Source organism: Arachis stenosperma, chromosome 1 (genome assembly GCF_014773155.1).
Source record: "Arachis stenosperma cultivar V10309 chromosome 1, arast.V10309.gnm1.PFL2, whole genome shotgun sequence".
Classification (NCBI taxonomy): Eukaryota; Viridiplantae; Streptophyta; class Magnoliopsida; order Fabales; family Fabaceae; genus Arachis; species Arachis stenosperma.
The window spans coordinates 46,302,796-46,321,918 of record NC_080377.1 but is presented as its reverse complement, the minus strand read 5'-3'; the positions used below and the strand labels follow the sequence as shown (position 1 = coordinate 46,321,918).

General features: G+C 37.4%; 1 protein-coding gene and 1 non-coding gene across 3 annotated transcripts; one reads left to right on the top strand and one right to left on the bottom strand.

Moving 5' to 3' along the window:
* Positions 1-441: 441 nt before the first annotated feature.
* Positions 442-9,277, bottom strand: LOC130939506 (vesicle-associated protein 1-2-like). Of its 2 annotated transcripts, none has more exons than XM_057867626.1 (8): positions 9,053-9,277; positions 8,882-8,952; positions 8,495-8,576; positions 3,047-3,162; positions 2,731-2,895; positions 2,579-2,629; positions 1,756-1,833; positions 442-1,136 (listed from the first exon to the last, which is right to left on the bottom strand). In XM_057867626.1, the coding sequence occupies exons 1-8, from the start codon at positions 9,102-9,104 to the stop codon at positions 1,017-1,019; spliced, it is 735 nt and encodes a 244-aa protein (XP_057723609.1). In that variant the 5' UTR covers positions 9,105-9,277; the 3' UTR covers positions 442-1,016. The 2 variants fall into 2 exon arrangements, with proteins under 2 accessions (XP_057723609.1, XP_057723654.1); XM_057867671.1 differs by having other exon boundaries at positions 442-1,033; positions 9,053-9,249.
* An 8,858-nt stretch (positions 9,278-18,135) lies between these two features.
* LOC130955170 (small nucleolar RNA R71) lies at positions 18,136-18,243 on the top strand. The gene has a single exon (XR_009076626.1). It is a non-coding gene; the product is annotated as a small nucleolar RNA R71 (small nucleolar RNA).
* Positions 18,244-19,123: the final 880 nt, after the last annotated feature.

The following is a 19,123-nucleotide window of genomic DNA, read 5'->3' as shown; positions in this document are numbered from 1 at the left end:
CTGCCCTTGTAAATACTTGTTGAATTTGCCAAAATATAAACAACTTTTGATGTTGGAGAGATATATGAATTTGAAGCCCATTCTTTTCTGTTTGATTTCTGGACCGTAGTTGCAGGCACTATGGCAAACACCAACGTTTTAACATACCAACATTTCATGAATCATATTTTTTATTTTTCTGGCACATTTATGTATCCAAGTTTTTTTTCCTATCCTTTTTATTATTATCCGGAATCCATGTTATTCATCAATTTTCTACCAGATATTTGACAGTGAAGGTATTATGCCATAAGCTTTACGATATTTCTTCGACACCATAAATTTGAATAAAGTCATTAGCCAAAATAATCAGAATATGTGATCTTTAAGTACAAAACTCGTCTTCATAATGGAAACCCTAAACAAGAAGGAAAATGTGCTAAAATACCCAATAATGAAAACCAGAGTAACATATATCTGATGAGTCACGAAAGGATGAGATTTATACACCCTTCAAGAGTACCTGTAGCCTTTTTGTGAGCTTTTCTTATTTGAGAGAAACTATCAATATGTATATACATACACACACACATACATAAAAGGGGATTACGAAAGAAACAAAGAACACTGTCATAAGTAACGTACTAAGGACATTTTTAACATGGAAAGATAAGAAAAGGAGCCTCTTATCATCATTTTTTTTACAACTTCGACTTTACCCAAGAGCCACCAGATAAACAAGAGAAATAACAAATAAAGTTCCCCTCTTTAAGTTATGAAAGGAATTCATGTACCGAAAGTATGAGCCAAGTCCCAAATAAGGGCAATCTCATACCTATGACATTCCCCAATGTTTTCTACTTTCAGAATGCTATCCATCCGAGACCAAAAAATAGAAACAAAAATGGAGTAAGAAGAAAGAGAGATCAAATTGCAGAACTGATTAGGTCTTCCTCATGAGATACCCCATAGTCATGCCAAGTAAGCCAATTAATACAATAATGACAAAGGAGACTCCACTGCGATTTTTATTGCCTTCACGCTTCAGAAGATCCTACAATTAGTAAAATCACCAAAATAAATGTTTTCTTGAGCGCAAAGCTAAGTTTGAAAGAATTAATGCATGTGTTTGTATGTGCACGAGCTCGCGCCCCTCTCTGCATGCAATAGAGCACGTGTAAAGTAAATTGTTTAAACCCTGATGTGGAAGAAATTGACCGGAACAATCAAATCCCTAACAGACTATTAGAGGGGTCATGGCAAAGGCAAAATCTCAACACAAGCAAACATTATATATGCAATACATAAAATCAATATAAAACTAATGAAGCACAACTATTACTTCATGTCCTACACAAAATGTTCATACAACTAAACCTCATATTGGTGTTGAAAATATGTGCTCTTCATCTCATATTACAAAAAATTGAAACCCACAAACAATACACAATATCTTGAAAATCATCAAATTCGGAGAACACCTTAAAATATATTTGAAGGCAAAACAAAAGAACAGTTCAAATTATGTAAGGTCCCTCCCATAGCATTACTTTGACATGAATTGTGATTGTTACCACATCTATCTGAGAATATATGCTTTTAAAATAGATAGTTAGAAAGAGCATCAGATTTTGATGGTGTTTTAGAGACTTTAATATCTGTGGTATATATTGCTTTAATAGCAAACACTACAAATTTAATTGCCAGAAAGACATCAATATAGACTATACAAATTGGTAGATAAAATTATCTAAACCATATTTGATTAATGCTCACCGGTTCCTGATGGAACTTGTTGTTCTGTTGAATTGCATTACTTTTTTCTTCAGTCAATCTTGTGATAAGAGCCCTTGCCTGTAACAAAGCAATTATAGTCAAAATAACGTTGCCACACCACACAATAACAACTTTATGTAGTATCTAAATCATATATATATATATATATATATATATATATATATATATATATATATATATTAAGTTTAAATATTTTTTGGTTTGCCTTTTCCTGTTAATCTAAGATACATAAAAACCATCATTGGGACTTGAAAATATGAACTTATCCTCCAAATTTGATATTAGAGAAGAATCTGTGATCCCCAGGCCACTTAGTAAGTTAGCCATAAACCATTTCTCAACTCAGGCAGAACTCTTTTAAAAATTCTCATACTCATGTATTCCATAGAATTAAAATTGTAGAGTTGACTGAGTTGTAGAAAGAAGGTCATAGGGTCAACTACTAGTAATGCCAATCAATCAATGACACAGAAGGAAACATATAAACTCTGCATAGTACTGAAATGTTCTCCAATTAGTATGCTCCAAGTAAGGGCATGAGATAGTTTCTAAAGAGCTCAATTGTCAACATTTGATCACAAACTAAGCAAAATGACATGAAAACAACCAGAAGTCGTACAAATTAACAGACAAACAAAACGATATGATTTCTTTAAATAATTGAACAAGATAGCTCGGTTATAGTTGATATTCTTTCTAAAACTTCCATATTAGAAATAAAGATTTATCAATCAACAAATTAGCTACCAATAAATAAAAATTAATTTTTCTAATAACTACAACACACTTTTTCTTTCTTTACCTCTGCATATTTGTCTTGAGTATCGGATCTTTCAGTAAATCCTCTTGATGCCTGCAATATTCAATAATAAAAGGAATCCCAATTGACATCATCGGATTTTCACTTGGAGAAAAGTTAAGGTTCATCCAATTGAGGACAAGTTAAGAACCCACTTGTGTGAAGTCAACACTACTGACATTCCCATTTTCTGAAACAGAACCTCTAGGCGATGACCCTTCCTCGGAACCTTCTGGGACTGGAGATGGTGGTTGAGGTGGAGAAACATACACCACTCTCAATTTACACTCCTCAACCGAATGCCCTGCCTCCTTGTTGAACTAGACAAAGCAGCATAAGATTTAAAATTCAAACCAAAAAGGTGAAAAAGAAATTAAATGAAAATGACAGCAAAAGATTTACAATTCAAACCAAAAAGGTGAAAAAGAAATTAAATGAAAATGCAAAGGCAACTATTATTAAGTATTATACCATTTCTGAATTGATATCTTTTGTAGAAGCACCGTCAAAAGTTTTCACACACTGAAGAAGAAATTTATCCTTGCATTGCATATCAGGTGGCGCTTCCTTTTGCGCCTGCATGGCAACTTATTAACCAAAAAAATAGTAGAAAAAAGTGAACATTAATGGATGATAACCAATAACATCATAATGTAGGGGGAAAGGGAGAGTAATAGTTATTAGATGTACTGATTAGTAGCATAAGTTAACAAGTTAGTTAGAAATTAAATTAGCTGTACCAGTTAGTTAGAATAAAGGATCAATTAGTCACAGGCTCGATCAACTTCATTATAGTGCATGTATATAAATCTTCAATTGAGAAGTTCAATAACAGGTCCCGTTTTTCCCTTTCCTCCCACTCGTTTCACCGTCTTCGGCTGTTTCTTCAACTTCATCCATGACGATCGATCCATACAATCTCTCTCCGGCTGATCAACTAGGTTTGATCTTAGTCACTCAACAACTATTATTCCTGGAGCCACGCTATATGAAAAGCCCTCAATGTGTTAAGTATCTAAGGAAAGTGGGGAACCACACCTTAAAAGCTAGCTGTTAAGGGAGAAGAACCACTCTCCTTATATACAACATTAAGCATCTCATATTACTCGATGTGGGACTTTGAGCACCCATAATACCCAAGTCCCTAACAATACACCGGCCCTGGAGAGCCGATTTCCACGGTGGCTTCACTCTATCGACACTGACCCAACGGTATATACAACATTAAGCATCCCATATTACTCGATGTGGGACTTTGAGCACCCATAATACCCAAGTCCCTAACAATACACCGGCCCTGGAGAGCCGATGTCCACGGCGGCTTCACTCTATCAACACTGACCCAACGGTAGCCACTTTGCTACGGTCTATCAGTATTCGGTATTCACCTTAATCTAGCCTATAGGTAGCCCTTTTCATGGCGCCGACAACCACGCTCTGATACCATTGTTAAGTATCTAAGGAAAATGGGGAACCACACCTTAAAAGCTAGCTGTTAAGGGGGGAAGAACCACTTTCCTTATATACAACATCAAGCATCCCATACTACTCGATGTGGGACTTTGAGCACCCATAATACCCAAGTCCCTAACATAATGCCAAGAGAAAGCTTGGTTTTATCACAAGTTCTGTTCCTCAACATGATCTTACCACTAAACCAGAGAAATTTGAAAACTGGCAGTGTGTTAATGATGTAGTGAGCACTTGGATTTTGAACTCTGTTTCGAAAGAGATAGCCATTTCACTGGTGTATACAAATTCAGCTGCTGAACTTTGAAATGATTTGAAAGAGCGATTTTCAGCATGCCAATGGCTTTTTGCGTTTTCGAGTTAAAACATGATTTGATGAATCTCCGTCAAGGCACGATGACCATCTCACAATACTTTACTAAGATCAAAGTTCTTGGAGAGGAATTGAACTGCTACAGACCCGTACAATGCAACTATGGTGATGTTCGAGCTATGCAAGAATTTCTTCAAGCATAATACGTCCATTGCTTCTTGATGGAACTAGATAAGTCTTACTTTAAAATTCGGGGTCAAATCCTACTCATGGAACCTCTTCCTACGATTAACAAGGTGCTATCTTTGGTGACTCAAGAAGAGAAACATCAAGCATTAAGAGCTTCCTTAAATTCACTGCCACAATCTCAGGTTGCTTTCCTCGCCCGCAATCCTCATGCCACTCAACCTCAAGGTCGTGGCCGAGGCACACTCAAGAAAGATCGTCCTCTCTGCTTTCATTGTGGCTTTCTTGGGCACACAATCGATAAGTGCTACAAGCTCCACGGATTAGCACCAAATTTTGGCGAAGGGAGAGATACGAGGCCATCCGTACACAATGTGTCTACCAATTTGGAACCATCAACATCTGCCACTCCCAACCTAACTTCTGCTCAAGTTCAATAACTCTTATCCTTACTCAACCATCACCAAATTCAGGAAATTCCAACTCCTGAATCCACAAGCGTCACAACCCCAATAGGTATTGTTCTCAACACATCCATGTTAAGGTCAAATTTACCCAATAATTCTTGGATCTTGGATAGTGGAGCCACTATACATATTGCTTGTGATTTATCACTTCGAGTCCATTCATACCTCTAAAAAATTTTCAGTTTCTTTACCAAATGGTGACATCTTTTCTGCAAATTTCATAGGGTCAATTTTCATCAATAACAATATTACACTCCACAATGTATTTTATGTGCCTGGATTTTGAGTCAATTTACTATCAGTGTCTTTCTTACTTTCTAATTCTTCACTCACTGTAACTATTGGATACACTCACTTCGTTATTTAGGACAAGTTTTCGAAGAAAATTGGGAAGGGTAACCTAAAGCAGGGACTTTATATCCTGAAAGTTGACACCCCAACCAAGTCATCATCATATGGTTCCTCAAATCCTTATGTCTCTACTCAGTCTAATCCGACCTTTCATACTAGTTTTAATCAAATAAATTTATGCAAATCCCAGTTATGGCATGCACATTTAGGACACGCTCCTTCTAGTTTTTTACAGCATTTAAGATAACATCTTGCAATTACCAAATAAGTCAGACCATCACACTTGTGAAGTTTGTCACTTAGCGAAATTCAAAAGACTTCCTTTCAAATCACATAATAACATGTCCTCCAATGCTTTTGACCTTATACATTGTGATGTTTGGGGACTTTACGATATCCCAACTTATAATGAAAAATATTTCTTCTTAACAATTGTTGATGATGCGACTCGTTTTTGTTGGATTTATATGCTAACTCACAAGTCTGAGGCCACAGACTACTTAAAGATTTTTTTTTGCCTTGATTGAAACTCAATTTGGCTAAAGAATTAAGTGTTTCAGGTTAGATAATGCCAAAGAACTTGCTCTCGACGCATTCCTACAGCAACAAGGAGTCTTGTATCAATTCTCCTATCCTTATTGTCTGCAGCAGAATGCCATCGTGGAACGCAAGCATCAACACCTTTTGAATGTTGCAGGAGCATTACTTTTCCAATCCATAGTGCCTATTTCCTTTTGGGGTGAATGCATCATCACTGCTGCCTTCCTTATCAACCAAACTCCCAGCGAACTTCTACATTTCAAGCCACCATTTGAACTCTTTTTTAGCAAGACACCCAACTATGATTCCTTGAGAAGTTTTGGATGCCTTACCTATGCAGCAACTACTCCCGATTCTAGGACTAAATTTTGCCCAAGAGCTGACCCCTCTGTCTTTGTTGGCTATCCTATTAGCTATAAAGGATATAAACTTTACAACCTTCACACCAACAATTTTTCAAATCCAGAGACATTGTATTTCATGAAACCATCATTCCCTTTAGTCAATCCCCTCATCTTCAATCTAACACAAATCTGCTTCATGACTTTGCACTACCTAAACTTATTCTAGATCCTACTCCATCACATTTACCACCTTCACCTCACTCCAATTCCACACCCGCACCCCATTCTCCAAGCCTTTCTTCCATCGTCCCCAGCACTTAGCCTCAGCCACCACCATTACGACGATCTACCTGACACACTCAGCCACCATTATATTTAAATGACTATGTGTATCATACCTCAACACCATATCCTCTCACTAACCACCTTAGTGCTCACAAGCTCAGCTCCAAATATCACAATTCCATTGCTCAGTTGAACATCATTCCTGAACCTCAATTCTATCACCAAGCTGTCAAGTTCAAAGAGTGGTGGCAGGCCATGCAAAAAGAGCTAGATGCCCTCAAAGCCAATAATATTTGGATCTTGGTCGAATTACCCAAAGCCAAACGTGCAATCGGGTGCCGATGGATGTACAAAGCCAAATTAAAGGCTGATGGTACACCGGAGCGCTATAAGGCACGCTTCATCGCCAAAGACTACACTCAACAAGCCGGGATCGACTTTAGGGATACCTTTATCCCGGTCGCAAAATCACCACAGTAAGGACTCTCCTCACCATTGCTGCGGTCAAGAATTGGAGTCTTCTCTAATTAGATATCAACAATGCGTTTCTCAACAGCGAATTAGATGAAGAAGTTTACATGGAGTTACCCTTGGGCCATCCTCAAAGAAAAGGGGGATTAGTTTACAAGCTTACAAGGTCCTTGTATGGTCTAAGGCAAGTTTCACGGCAATGGTTTACCAAGTTCTGCAACACTCTCCTCAGCCATGGGTTCACACAATGCAAACATGATTAGTCTCTATTTGCTTTGGGAGAAGGCGATGCGACTACTTTTCTCATTGTTTATGTGGATAATATCATCATTGCTGCCCCCGAGCAAGAGATGGTTAAGCTGAAACTCCAATCAATATTCAAGCTCAAAATCTAGGGTGACCTCAAGTTTTTTCTGGGTTTAGAACTTGCACACTCTAAAGCTAGCATGGTGCTTACTTAGAGAAAGTATGCGATGTTGTTACTGAAAGAGACAGGTTACTTAGGATGTAAGCTTGCCACCACACCTATGGATGCAAATCTTAAACTTCGAGCTGGTAAAGGTGATCCCGTACCTTACCCATCCCACTATAGAAGACTAATTGGCCACCTCATGTCTTTGACTATTTTCAGACCAAACATTACCTTCGTAGTCGTGAAATTGGCCCAGTTTATGTCCGATCCGCGCCTTCCCCATTTAAATGCCACTCATCATGTCCTTCGTTACTTGAAAGCTGCACCGGGACAAGGGCTCCTTTTCTCATATAAGTCCAATTTCAATTGCATTATGTACGCTAATGCAGATTGGGGTGGTTGTTTAGATATGAGACAATCCACCACTAGGTATTGCACCTTTTTGGGTGATTCTTTGATATCGTGAAAGAACAAGAAACAAGATGTGGTTTTTAGAAGCTCAACTGAGGCTGAATATCGGGCGTTGGCAAATGCTGCTTGTAAGGTGCTTGCACTTGTTGCTTTGCTAAAATTCATGCACATGAGGTCCACTCAGCCATAGTTTTTTGCAACAATATATCGACTATTCAGATGTCTACCAATCCAACCTTACATGAAAAGTCTAAACACATTGAAATCGACTGCCACTTTATTCGAGAGAAAGTCGCATATGGGATTATCAAGCTGGTGCACCTTCCAAGCAAGCATCAACTTGCAGATATTCTCACTAAAGCACTCCTTACACCTCAATTTCAGTTTCTCATGGCCAAGTTAGGAACATACAACATGTATGTTCCAACTTGAGGGGAGATATTAGATATTCTAATTAGTAGCATAAGTTAACTAGTTAGTTAGAAATTAAATTAGCTGTACCAGTTAGTTAGAATAAGAGTTTAATTAGTCCCAGGCTCCATCAACTTTATTATAGTGCCATCAATTTTATTATAGTGCATGTATATAAATCATCAATTGAAAAGTTCAATAACTGATTTCATTTTCCCCTTTCGCCTGTTCAATAATAGTGCATAGAAGTATTAGTACCCATAATATCACATGTTGATCGTGGCAAGACAATTCCTGTGTTTGGACGAACACAATACTTCTTCGGATTAGTTGTTTTCACCTGAACAAAACTAAATATGCAACACGTAAACATGGAAATTAAGCATTTTATCACATCAACAAATAAATAAAATAATAGAATAGTAACAAATTATCGTACAATTTTTTTAATACCGCATTGCACCAAACACTTGCTGAAGAGTTAAAGTTATTGTGAATTCAATAGATCTTATAATAGAATCAAAATAACAATTCAAAACAAATTCTCCAAATTGACGATAGGAAAATGAAGAGCATGACGAGACAAACAATTTGAATTTTGAAAAAGAAGGAAGCTAAAGCTAGAAAAAAAATGTCACCATTTACCTTGAAAGCTACATAGCTATCGGTCTTATTGAACAATTGGAGAGCGCACGAGATCTGCTTCTTCAACTCAACTAACGAGAAGAAAAGAAAGAATTAGAAAATCATGGAAATTTGAAATCCTAGAAAATGAGAAAAATAGATCGAGGGAGAATGACAAAAATGGGAACTGACAGGGGAACTTGAGCTCGAGAGGTTCGATGCTAAAAAGCTCCCCGTTGCTCATCTCCGACTGATTGAGGTTGCGAAAGGTTCTAGAAGGTTTGGAGTCAGATTTAGAGGAAGAAGAAAAAGAAAATCAGAAATTGAGAAAATGCAGTGATGAAAAAGATCTTCATTTTGGTTTACGTAACTGATTTCTATTTGGTGGAGAAAGTGGTCGAATTAACAACATGCTCTGAAACTCGGAAGAAGGAATATAATAATAATAATAATAATAATAATAATAATAATAATAATAATAAAAGAGTGAAAGGGAGAGATTTTTTTTAAACTTTTGCGTTTAAATTTAAAACATTCTCTACATGCCCCTTGTCCATTTAAAAAAAATGGTCGGATTCTCATCTCTAAAAAAATATTCATTTTTTAAATTAATTTTTAAAAATATTTTTAATAAAATTTATTTTTTAAAAATTTTAAATTAATTATATTAGTCTTTTTATTATTTTTTTGTTAATAGTTAAAAAATTTATTAATATAACATGTTAAATAATACTATAATATACACATATAAATTTTAATTGACTATTAACATAATAAATTTATAAAATTAGATCAAATTAAAATATAATTAAAGAAATAACTTGAGGTATTAAAATCTCTCAATTTGAGATTAATTTGATCTAATTTCATACATTTATCATATTAACTGCTAATTAAGACTATTGGGTGTGTGTTGTGATGTTATTTAATATGACATATCAATAAATTTTGACCTCGTTAGTAACGGAAGTGACGGAAAAACTAAAATGACTAACTTAAAAGTTTTGAAGGCGAATTTGATTAAAAAAAACTTTCGGAAACTAATTTGAAAAATGAGTGATCTTTTAAAAATTAATTTGACCATTTAATCCATTAAAAAATATTAAGAATGAGTTGAACAGTTGAACTAAAATCCATATGAGAAGATTTGTGTTTTTGTGTAAAATTACATAAAAAAAACAGACCGTAAAACACATATACTCTTTTAATAAGGTAAGATAATAAAATACATATAATTATTCAAATGAGTTGTTGAAATTTTTTAAAATTAGATATTTTAATTTTTAAATTTTAAAATACTCAAAACAGTTTTCAACGTTTATTTCCATTAGAGAATATAATTTTCCTCCAATTCAATCCGTTAATTACTAACAGAGTGACTGTTAATATGGAACGTTAATTCGTATAAGTAAGTGATACGTGTCTACATATACAATAAGTATCTAAGGTAAAGCAAAAGTATAAACAAGTACTGAAAAATAAAATATCAAGACAATTCTTAAAAATTTTTTAAAATTTTAAAATAGTCCCTTCCAAGAATAAAATATCCAAAGTGTAAAAGTTGTACCTATCGTTCGGGAGCTGATTGGAGACATGAATCTCCTCTGCTACTTGGTTGGAACCTTTAGCATTTGATTGAGCATTATTAGTGCTTCTATTTGAATTCCCTAAAACCTCTTTCGAAAGAGACCGAAAAATGATAAATTTATGTTGCAATGTGCTTTGTAAGTTTTGAATTTTACGCATGTAATGGGTGAAATATTTTCTATGAGAATGTAAATTTTTGGACACGATGAATGAGTTTTAGTTATTTATTCTTCGTTAGATCAGTTATATAGTGCTTTGTTGCAAATCTTTGCATAAAAGTTGTATTAGGCAGCTAATAATTGCAATAAAAATTTATTAAAATCTTAAGAAACATGAGTTGGTAATGTCAATTTGGTGTGTGTGATTCATGGACTGGTCTTGGTTAAGAATTTTGGGTTGGATTATTGATTGCTTGTGTAGTCTCCATTATCAGTGTGACAAGTACAATCTTTGTATCTATAAATATGATTGTTATGTCGCGATGACATAGTAAGGCATGCTTCTTCTGTTGAGGGAGTTGCCTATGGCAATTAGCTAGTGACTCAATCAAAAAAGAAATAATTTGAATGAATGATTGACTTCACAATATATTTATTTTCATTTTTATTTAATCAGAACTTAACTTTTTATACAGTTTTTTTTATATCCTTGTAAATAATAAATTTGAAAGGCAACTATTTTTTATTGATGTGATAATATATAATTAAATATCTACATAAATTATTTTAATTTTGATAGGAGATACAAAATTAATTTGAAAATAATACACAACATTAAAAATAAAGGATGGTATTGTAGGATGCATATAATTATGGATTTAAATAAGAAAAATTATCAAACTAGAATATCGTGAGTGGTAGTGGAATAATTTTGTATTGGTATAATTATAAGAGATTATTATCTTGGCACAAACTATGAATTATAAAAATTCATAAATAAGTGAATGACAGAGTAATGGTGCATTCAGGCAGTTAAGGTCTCTGTTGTGCATTCAATTAGAGTCTGTTAGTCAGTTAGAGATTGTAGTTATTAGTGCCAGGCTGGACTTCAGTTAGTTAGTTTTATTCTGTTAGCTTTCTCAATCAGTTAGTTAAACACTCCTTCCAGCTGTTCTTATATATACATAGACTATACTGTAAAGTTGTGTGTGATGAATCATTAACAGAATACAACAGAAACTTACTCCACTCTTCTCTCAACTCTTCTATCTTCTTTTTCTCCTTCTTCTCTACTAAGGCCTGGTACCTTTCATGGTATCAGAGCTTCATAGAATCTGCAATCATGGCTGAAGAACAAGCAACACTAGCTGTGCCACAACAAAACTTCACATCCTCTCTGATCTCAATGAAGCTCGATGAGGACAATTTTCTACAATGGAAAGACCAAGCCGAATCTACGATTGAAGGACATAATCTCTGCATCACATAACTGGAGAAAGGATACTGATGAGCGGATAATTTATACGCTTTTTGGCATTGTTTTTAGTATGTTTTTAGTATGATTCAGTTAGTTTTTAGTATATTTTTATTAGTTTTTAGTTAAAATTCACTTTTCTGGACTTTACTATGAGTTTGTGTGTTTTTCTGTGATTTCAGGTATTTTCTGACTGAAATTGAAGGTTCTGAGCAAAAATCTGATTCAGAGACTGAAAAGAACTGCAGATGCTGTTGGATTCTGACCTCCCTGCACTCGAAGTGGATTTTCTGGAGCTACAGAAGCCCAATTGGCGCGCTCTCAACGGCATTGGAAAGTAGACATCCTGGGCTTTCCATCAATATATGATAGTCCATACTTTGCCCAAGATTTGATGGCCCAAACCGGCGTAGCAATTCGGCCTCAGAAATTCCAGCGTTAAACGCCGGAACTGGCATAAAACTTGGAGTTAAACGCCCAAACTGGCATGAAAGCTGGCGTTTAACTCCAGAAAAGGTCTCTACATGAAAATGCTTCATTGCTCAACCCAAACACACACCAAGTGGGCCCGGAAGTGGATTTTTACGTTATTTACTCATTTCTGTACACCCTAGGTTACTAGTTTACTATTAATAGGATCTTTTGACATTGTATCAGTACCTCATGACATTTTTACACATTTCATTGTATACCTTCCACAGCATGAGTCTCTAAACCCCATGGTTGGGGGTGAGGAGCTGGTGCACGAAATTGTGATCACTACAACTTCGCACAACTAACCAGCAAGTGCACTGGGTCGTCCAAGTAATACCTTACGTGAGTAAGGGTCGATCCCACGGAGATTGTTGGTATGAAGCAAGCTATGGTCACCTTGTAAATCTCAGTCAGGCAGACTCAAATGGGTATAGTGATAAACGAATAAAGCATAAAGATAAAGATAGAGATACTTATGTATATCATTGGTGAGAGCTTCAGATAAGCGTATGAAGATGCCTTCCCTTCCGTCTCTCTGCTTTCCTACTGTCTTCATCCAATCCTTCTTACTCCTTTCCATGGCAAGCTCATGTAGGGTTTCACCGTTGTCAGTGGCTACCTCCCATCCTCTCAGTGAAAATGTTCCTATGCTCTGTCACAGCATATGGCTAATCAGCTGTCGGTTCTCGGTCAGGCCGGAATAAAATCCATCGATTCTTTTGCGTCTGTCACTAACGCCCCGCCTGCTAGGAGTTTGAAGCACGTCACAGTCATTCAATCATTGAATCCTACTCAGAATACCACAGACAAGGTTAGACCTTCCGGATTCTCTTGAATGCCGCCATCAGTTCTCGCCTATACCACGAAGACTCTGATCTCACGAAATGGCTGGCTCGTTTGTCAGGCGAGCACTCGGTTGTCAGGCGATCAACCATGCATCGTGTATCAGGAATCCAAGAGATATTCACTAAGCCTCGTATGCTTGTAGAACAAGAGTGGTTGTCAGTCACTTTGTTCATAAGTGAGAATGATGATGAGTGTCACGGATCATCACATTCATCAAGTTGAAGAACAGGTGATATCTTGGAACAAGAACAAGCGGAATTGAATAGAAGAACAATAGTAATTGCATTAATACTCGAGGTACAGCAGAGCTCCACACCTTAATCTATGGTGTGTAGAAACTCCACCGTTGAAAATACATAAGAACAAGGTCTAGGCATGGCCGAATGGCCAGCCTCCCAAAGTGAGTTCAATCATAAAAACATGATCAAAAGGCCCCCTAATACAAGTAAAAGGTCCTATAAAGAGAACTAGTAGCCTATGTACATAGATGAGTAGAACTAGTAGCCTAAGGTGTACATAGATGAGTAAATGACATAAAAATCCACTTCCGGGCCCACTTGTGTGCTTGGGCTGAGCAATGAAGCATTTTCGTGTAGAGACTCTTCTTGGAGTTAAACGCCAGCTTTGGTGCCAGTTTGGTCGTTTAACTCCCATTTAGGTGCCAGTTCCGGCGTTTAACGCTGGAATTTCTGTAGGTGACTTTGAACGCCGGTTTGGGCCATCAAATCTTGGGCAAAGTATGGACTATCATATATTGCTGGAAAGCCCAGGATGTCTACTTTCCAACGCCGTTGAGAGCGCGCCAATTGGGCTTCTGTAGCTCCAGAAAATCCACTTCGAGTGCAGGGAGGTCAGAATCCAACAGCATCTGCAGTCCTTTTGAGTCTCTGGATCAGATTTTTGCTCAGATCCCTCAATTTCAGCCAGAAAATACCTGAAATCACAGAAAAACACACAAACTCATAGTAAAGTCCAGAAAAGTGAATTTTAATTAAAAACTAATAAAAATATACTAAAAACTCAACTAAAACTACTAAAAACATACTAAAAACAATGCCAAAAAGGGTACAAATTATCCGCTCATCACAACACCAAACTTAAATTGTTGCTTGTCCCCAAGCAACTGAAAATCAAATAAGATAAAAAGAAGAGAATATACTATAGACTCCAAATTATCAATGAAACTAAGCTCCAAATTAGATGAGCGGGACTATTAGCTTTTTGCCTCCGAACAGTTTTGGCATCTCACTTTATCCTTTGAAATTCAGAATGATTGGCTTCTTTAGGAACTCAGAATCCAGATAGTGTTATTGATTCTCCTAGTTAAGTATGATGATTCTTGAACACAGCTACTTTTTGAGTCTTGGCCGTGGCCCAAAGCACTCTGTCTTCCAGTATTACCACCGGATACATACATGCCACAGACACATAATTGGGTGAACCTTTTCAGATTGTGACTCAGCTTTGCTAGAGTCCCCAACTAGAGGTGTCCAGGGTTCTTAAGCACACTCTTTTTGCCTTGGATCACAACTTTATTTCTTTCTTTTTCTTCTTTCTTTTTTCTTTTTTTTTTCGTTTTTCTCCTTCTCTCTTTTTTTTTGTTGTATTCACTGCTTTTTCTTGCTTCAAGAATCATTTTTATGATTTTTCAGATCCTCAGTAACATGTCTCCTTTTTCATCATTCTTTCAAGAGCCAACAATTTTAACATTCATGAACCACAAATTCAAAAGACATATGCACTGTTCAAGCATACATTCAGAAAACAAAAAGTATTGTCACCACATCAAACTAATTAACCCAGTTTTAAAGATGAATTTGAAATCCTGTACTTCTTGTTCTTTTGTGATTAAAAACAGTTTTCATTTAAGAAAGGTGATGGATTCATAGGACATTCATAGCTTTAAGGCATAGACACTAAGACACTAATGATCATAAGACACAAACATAGTCAAACATAAGCATGAAAATTTCGAAAAAAACAGAAAAATAAAGAACAAGGAGATTAAAGAACGGGTCCACCTTAGTGATGGCGGCTTGTTCTTCCTTTTGAAGGTCTTATGGAGTGCTTGAGCTCCTCAATGTCTCTTCCTTGTCTTTGTTGCTCCTCTCTCATGATTCTTTGATCTTCTCTAATTTCATGGAGGAGGATCTCTTGTTTGCTCCATCCTTTTCTTAGTGATGGGCTTGAGGTCATGCCTTCTTAATTGAACCGACTTCCCTCTTGAATTTCTCTTCCATTGGGCGCCCTCTTCACAGATATCTATGAGGACTTGGTCCAACCTTTGATCAAAGTTGACCCTTCTTCATGGCCACAACTTCATAGAAGTGGTCTTGATGCACCCTTGAGATGAATCTCTCCATCTCCCATGACTCGGAGGTGGAAGCTTTTGCCTTCCCTTTCCTCTTTCTAGAGGTTCTCCGGCCTTGGATGCCATAAATGGTTATGGAAAAACAAAAAGCAATGCTTTTACCACACCAAACTTAAAAGGTTTGCTCGTCCTCGAGCAAAAGAAGAAAGAAGAGAGTAGAAGAAGAAGAAATGAGGGAGAAGGGAATGGCTTTGTGTTCGGCCAAAGAGGGGGAGAAGTGGTGTTTAGGTTGTGTGAAAATGAAGGAGTGAAGAGGGGGGCTTATGGTTCGGTCATGTAAGGGTGGGTTTGGGTGGAAAAGTGGTTTTATGAAGGATGGAGGTGAGTAGTGAAGAGAAAGATGGGATTTGATAGGTGAAGGGCTTTTGGGGAAGAGGTATTGAGGTGATTGGTGAATGGGTGAAGAAGAGAGAGGGTGGTGGGGTTGGTGGGGATCCTGTGGGGTCCACAGATCCTGAGGTGTCAAGGAAAAGTCATCCCTGCACCAAGTGACAAGAAAATTTGCGTTTTGTGCCAATTCTGGCGTTAAACGCCGGGCTGGTGCCCCTTTCTGGCGTTTAACGCCAGGTTATTGCCCTTTCCTGGCGTTTAACGCCAGTCTGGTGCCCCTTTCTGGCGTTAAACGCCCAGAATGGTGCCAGACTGGGCGTTAAACGCCCAACTACTAGTCTCACTGGCGTTTAAACGCCAGCAAGTTCTCCTCCAGGGTGTGCTATTTTTCTTCCTATTTTTCATTCTGTTTTTGCTTTTTCACTTGATTTTGTGACTTCTCATGATCATCAACCTACAAAAAACATAAAATAACAAAAGAAAATAGATAAAATGTAACATTGGGTTGCCTCCCAACAAGCGCTTCTTTAATGTCAGTAGCTTGACAGAGGGCTCTCATGGAGCCTCATAGATGCTCAGAGCAATGTTGGAACCTCCCAACACCAAACTTAGAGTTTGAATGTGAGGGTTCAACACCAAACTTAGAGTTTGGTTGTGGCCTCCCAACACCAAACTTAGAGTTTGACTGTGGGGGCTCTGTTTGACTCTGAATTGAGAGAAGCTCTTCATGCTTCCTCTCCATGGTGACAGAGGGATATCCTTGAGCCTTAAACACAAAGGATTCTTCATTCACTTGAATGATCAGTTCACCTCTATCAACATCAATCACAGCCTTTGCTGTGGCTAGGAAGGGTCTGCCAAGGATGATAGATTCATCCATGCATTCCCCAGTCTCTAGGACTATGAAATCTGTAGGGATGTAATGGTCTTCAATCTTCACCAAAACATTCTCTACAAGTCCATGAGCTTGTTTTCTTGAATTGTCTGCCATCTCTAGTGAGATTCTTGCAGCTTGTACCTCAAAGATCCCTAGCTTCTCCATTACAGAGAGAGGCATGAGGTTTACACTTGACCCTAAGTCACACAGAGCCTTTTTGAAGGTCATGGTGCCTATGGTACAAGGTATGGAAAACTTCCCAGGATCTTGTCTCTTTTGAGGTAATTTCTGCTTAGACAAGTCATCCAGTTCTTTGGTGAGTAAAGGAGGTTCATCCTCCCAAGTCTCATTTCTAAATAACTTGTCATTTAGCTTCATGATTGCTCCAAGGTATTTAGCAACTTGCTCTTCAGTGACATACTCATCCTCTTCAGAGGAAGAATACTCATCAGAGCTCATGAAAGGCAGAAGTAAGTTCAATGGAATCTCTATGGTCTCATTTTGAGCCTCAGATTCCCATGGTTCCTCATTGGGGAACTCAGTGGAGGCTAGTGCACGCCCATTGAGGTCTTCCTCAGTGGCGTTCACTTCCTCTCCTTCCTCTCCAAATTCGGCCATGTTTATGGCCTTACACTCTCCTTTTGGATTTTCTTCTGTATTGCTTGGAAGAGTACTAGGAGGGAGTTCAGTAACTTTCTTGCTCAGCTGACCCACTTGTGCTTCCAAGTTTCTGATGGAGGACCTTGTTTTAATCATGAAACTTTGAGTGGTTTTGATTAGATCAGAGACCATGGTTGCTAAGTCAGAGGTGTTCTGCTTAGAATTCTCTGTCTGTTGCTGAGAAGATGATGGAAAAGGCTTGCCATTGCTAAACCTGTTTCTTCCACCATTGTTGTTGTTGAAACCTTGTTGAGGTCTCTGTTGATCTTTCCATGAGAAATTTGGGTGATTTCTCCATGAAGAATTATAGGTGTTTCCATAGGGTTCTCCCATGTAATTCACCTCTTCCATTGAAGGGTTCTCAGGATCATAAGCTTCTTCTTCAGATGAAGCATCCTTAGTACTGCTTGGTGCATTTTGCATTCCAGACAGACTTTGAGAAATCAAATTGACTTGCTGAGTTAATATTTTATTCTGAGCCAATATGGCATTTAGAGTATCAATCTCAAGAACTCCTTTCTTCTGATTAGTCCCATTGTTCACAGGATTCCTTTCAGAAGTGTACATGAATTGGTTATTTGCAACCATTTCAATTAGCTCTTGAGCTTCTGCAGGCGTCTTCTTCAAATGAAGAGATCCTCCAGCAGAGCTATCCAAAGACATCTTGGATAGTTCAGAGAGACCATCATAGAAAATACCTATGATGCTCCATTCAGAAAGCATGTCAGAAGGACATTTTCTGATCAATTGTTTGTATCTTTCCCAAGCTTCATAGAGGGATTCTCCATCCTTCTGTCTGAAGGTTTGGACTTCTACTCTAAGCTTACTCAATTTTTGAGGTGGAAAGAACTTTGCCAAGAAGGCATTGACTAGCTTTTCCCAAGAGTCCAGGCTTTCTTTAGGTTGTGAGTCCAATCATGTCCTAGCTCTGTCTCTTACAGCAAAAGGGAATAGCATAAGTCTGTAGACCTCAGGGTAAACCCCATTAGTCTTGACAGTGTCACAGATTTGCAAGAATTCAGCTAAGAACTGATGAGGATCTTCCAATGGAAGTCCATGGAACTTGCAATTCTGTTGCATTAGAGAAACTAATTGAGGCTTAAGCTCAAAGTTGTTTGCTCCAGTGGCAGGGATAGAGATGCTTCTCCCATAGAAGTCGGGAGTAGGTGCAGTAAAGTCACCCAGCACCTTCCTTGCATTGTTGTTGTTTTCGGCTGCCATGGGTTCTTCTTCTTTGAAGATTTCTGTTAGGTCCTCTACAGAGAGTTGTGCCTTAGCTTCTCTTAACTTTCGCTTCAGAGTCCTTTCAGGTTCAGGATCAGCCTCAACAAGAATGCTTTTGTCCTTGCTCCTGCTCATAAGAAAGAGAAGAGAACAAGAAAATATGGAATCCTCTATGTCACAGTATAGAGATTCCTTAGGGAGTCAGAGGAAAAGAAAAATGGAAGACAGAGGTAGAAAATTCGAACTTATCAAAGAAGATGGAGTTCAAATTTTGCATTAAGGAATAGTGTTAGTCCATAAATAGAAGGATGTGAGAAGAAGGGAAGTAATTTTCAAAAATTAAGTAAAAGATTTTAAAAACATTTTGAAAAACACTAAGTAATTTTCGAAAACCAAGAGTGGGAAAGAGATCAAGTGATTTTTGAAAAAGATTTTGAAATTAGAAATAAAAAAGATTTGATTGAAAACTATTTTGAAAAAG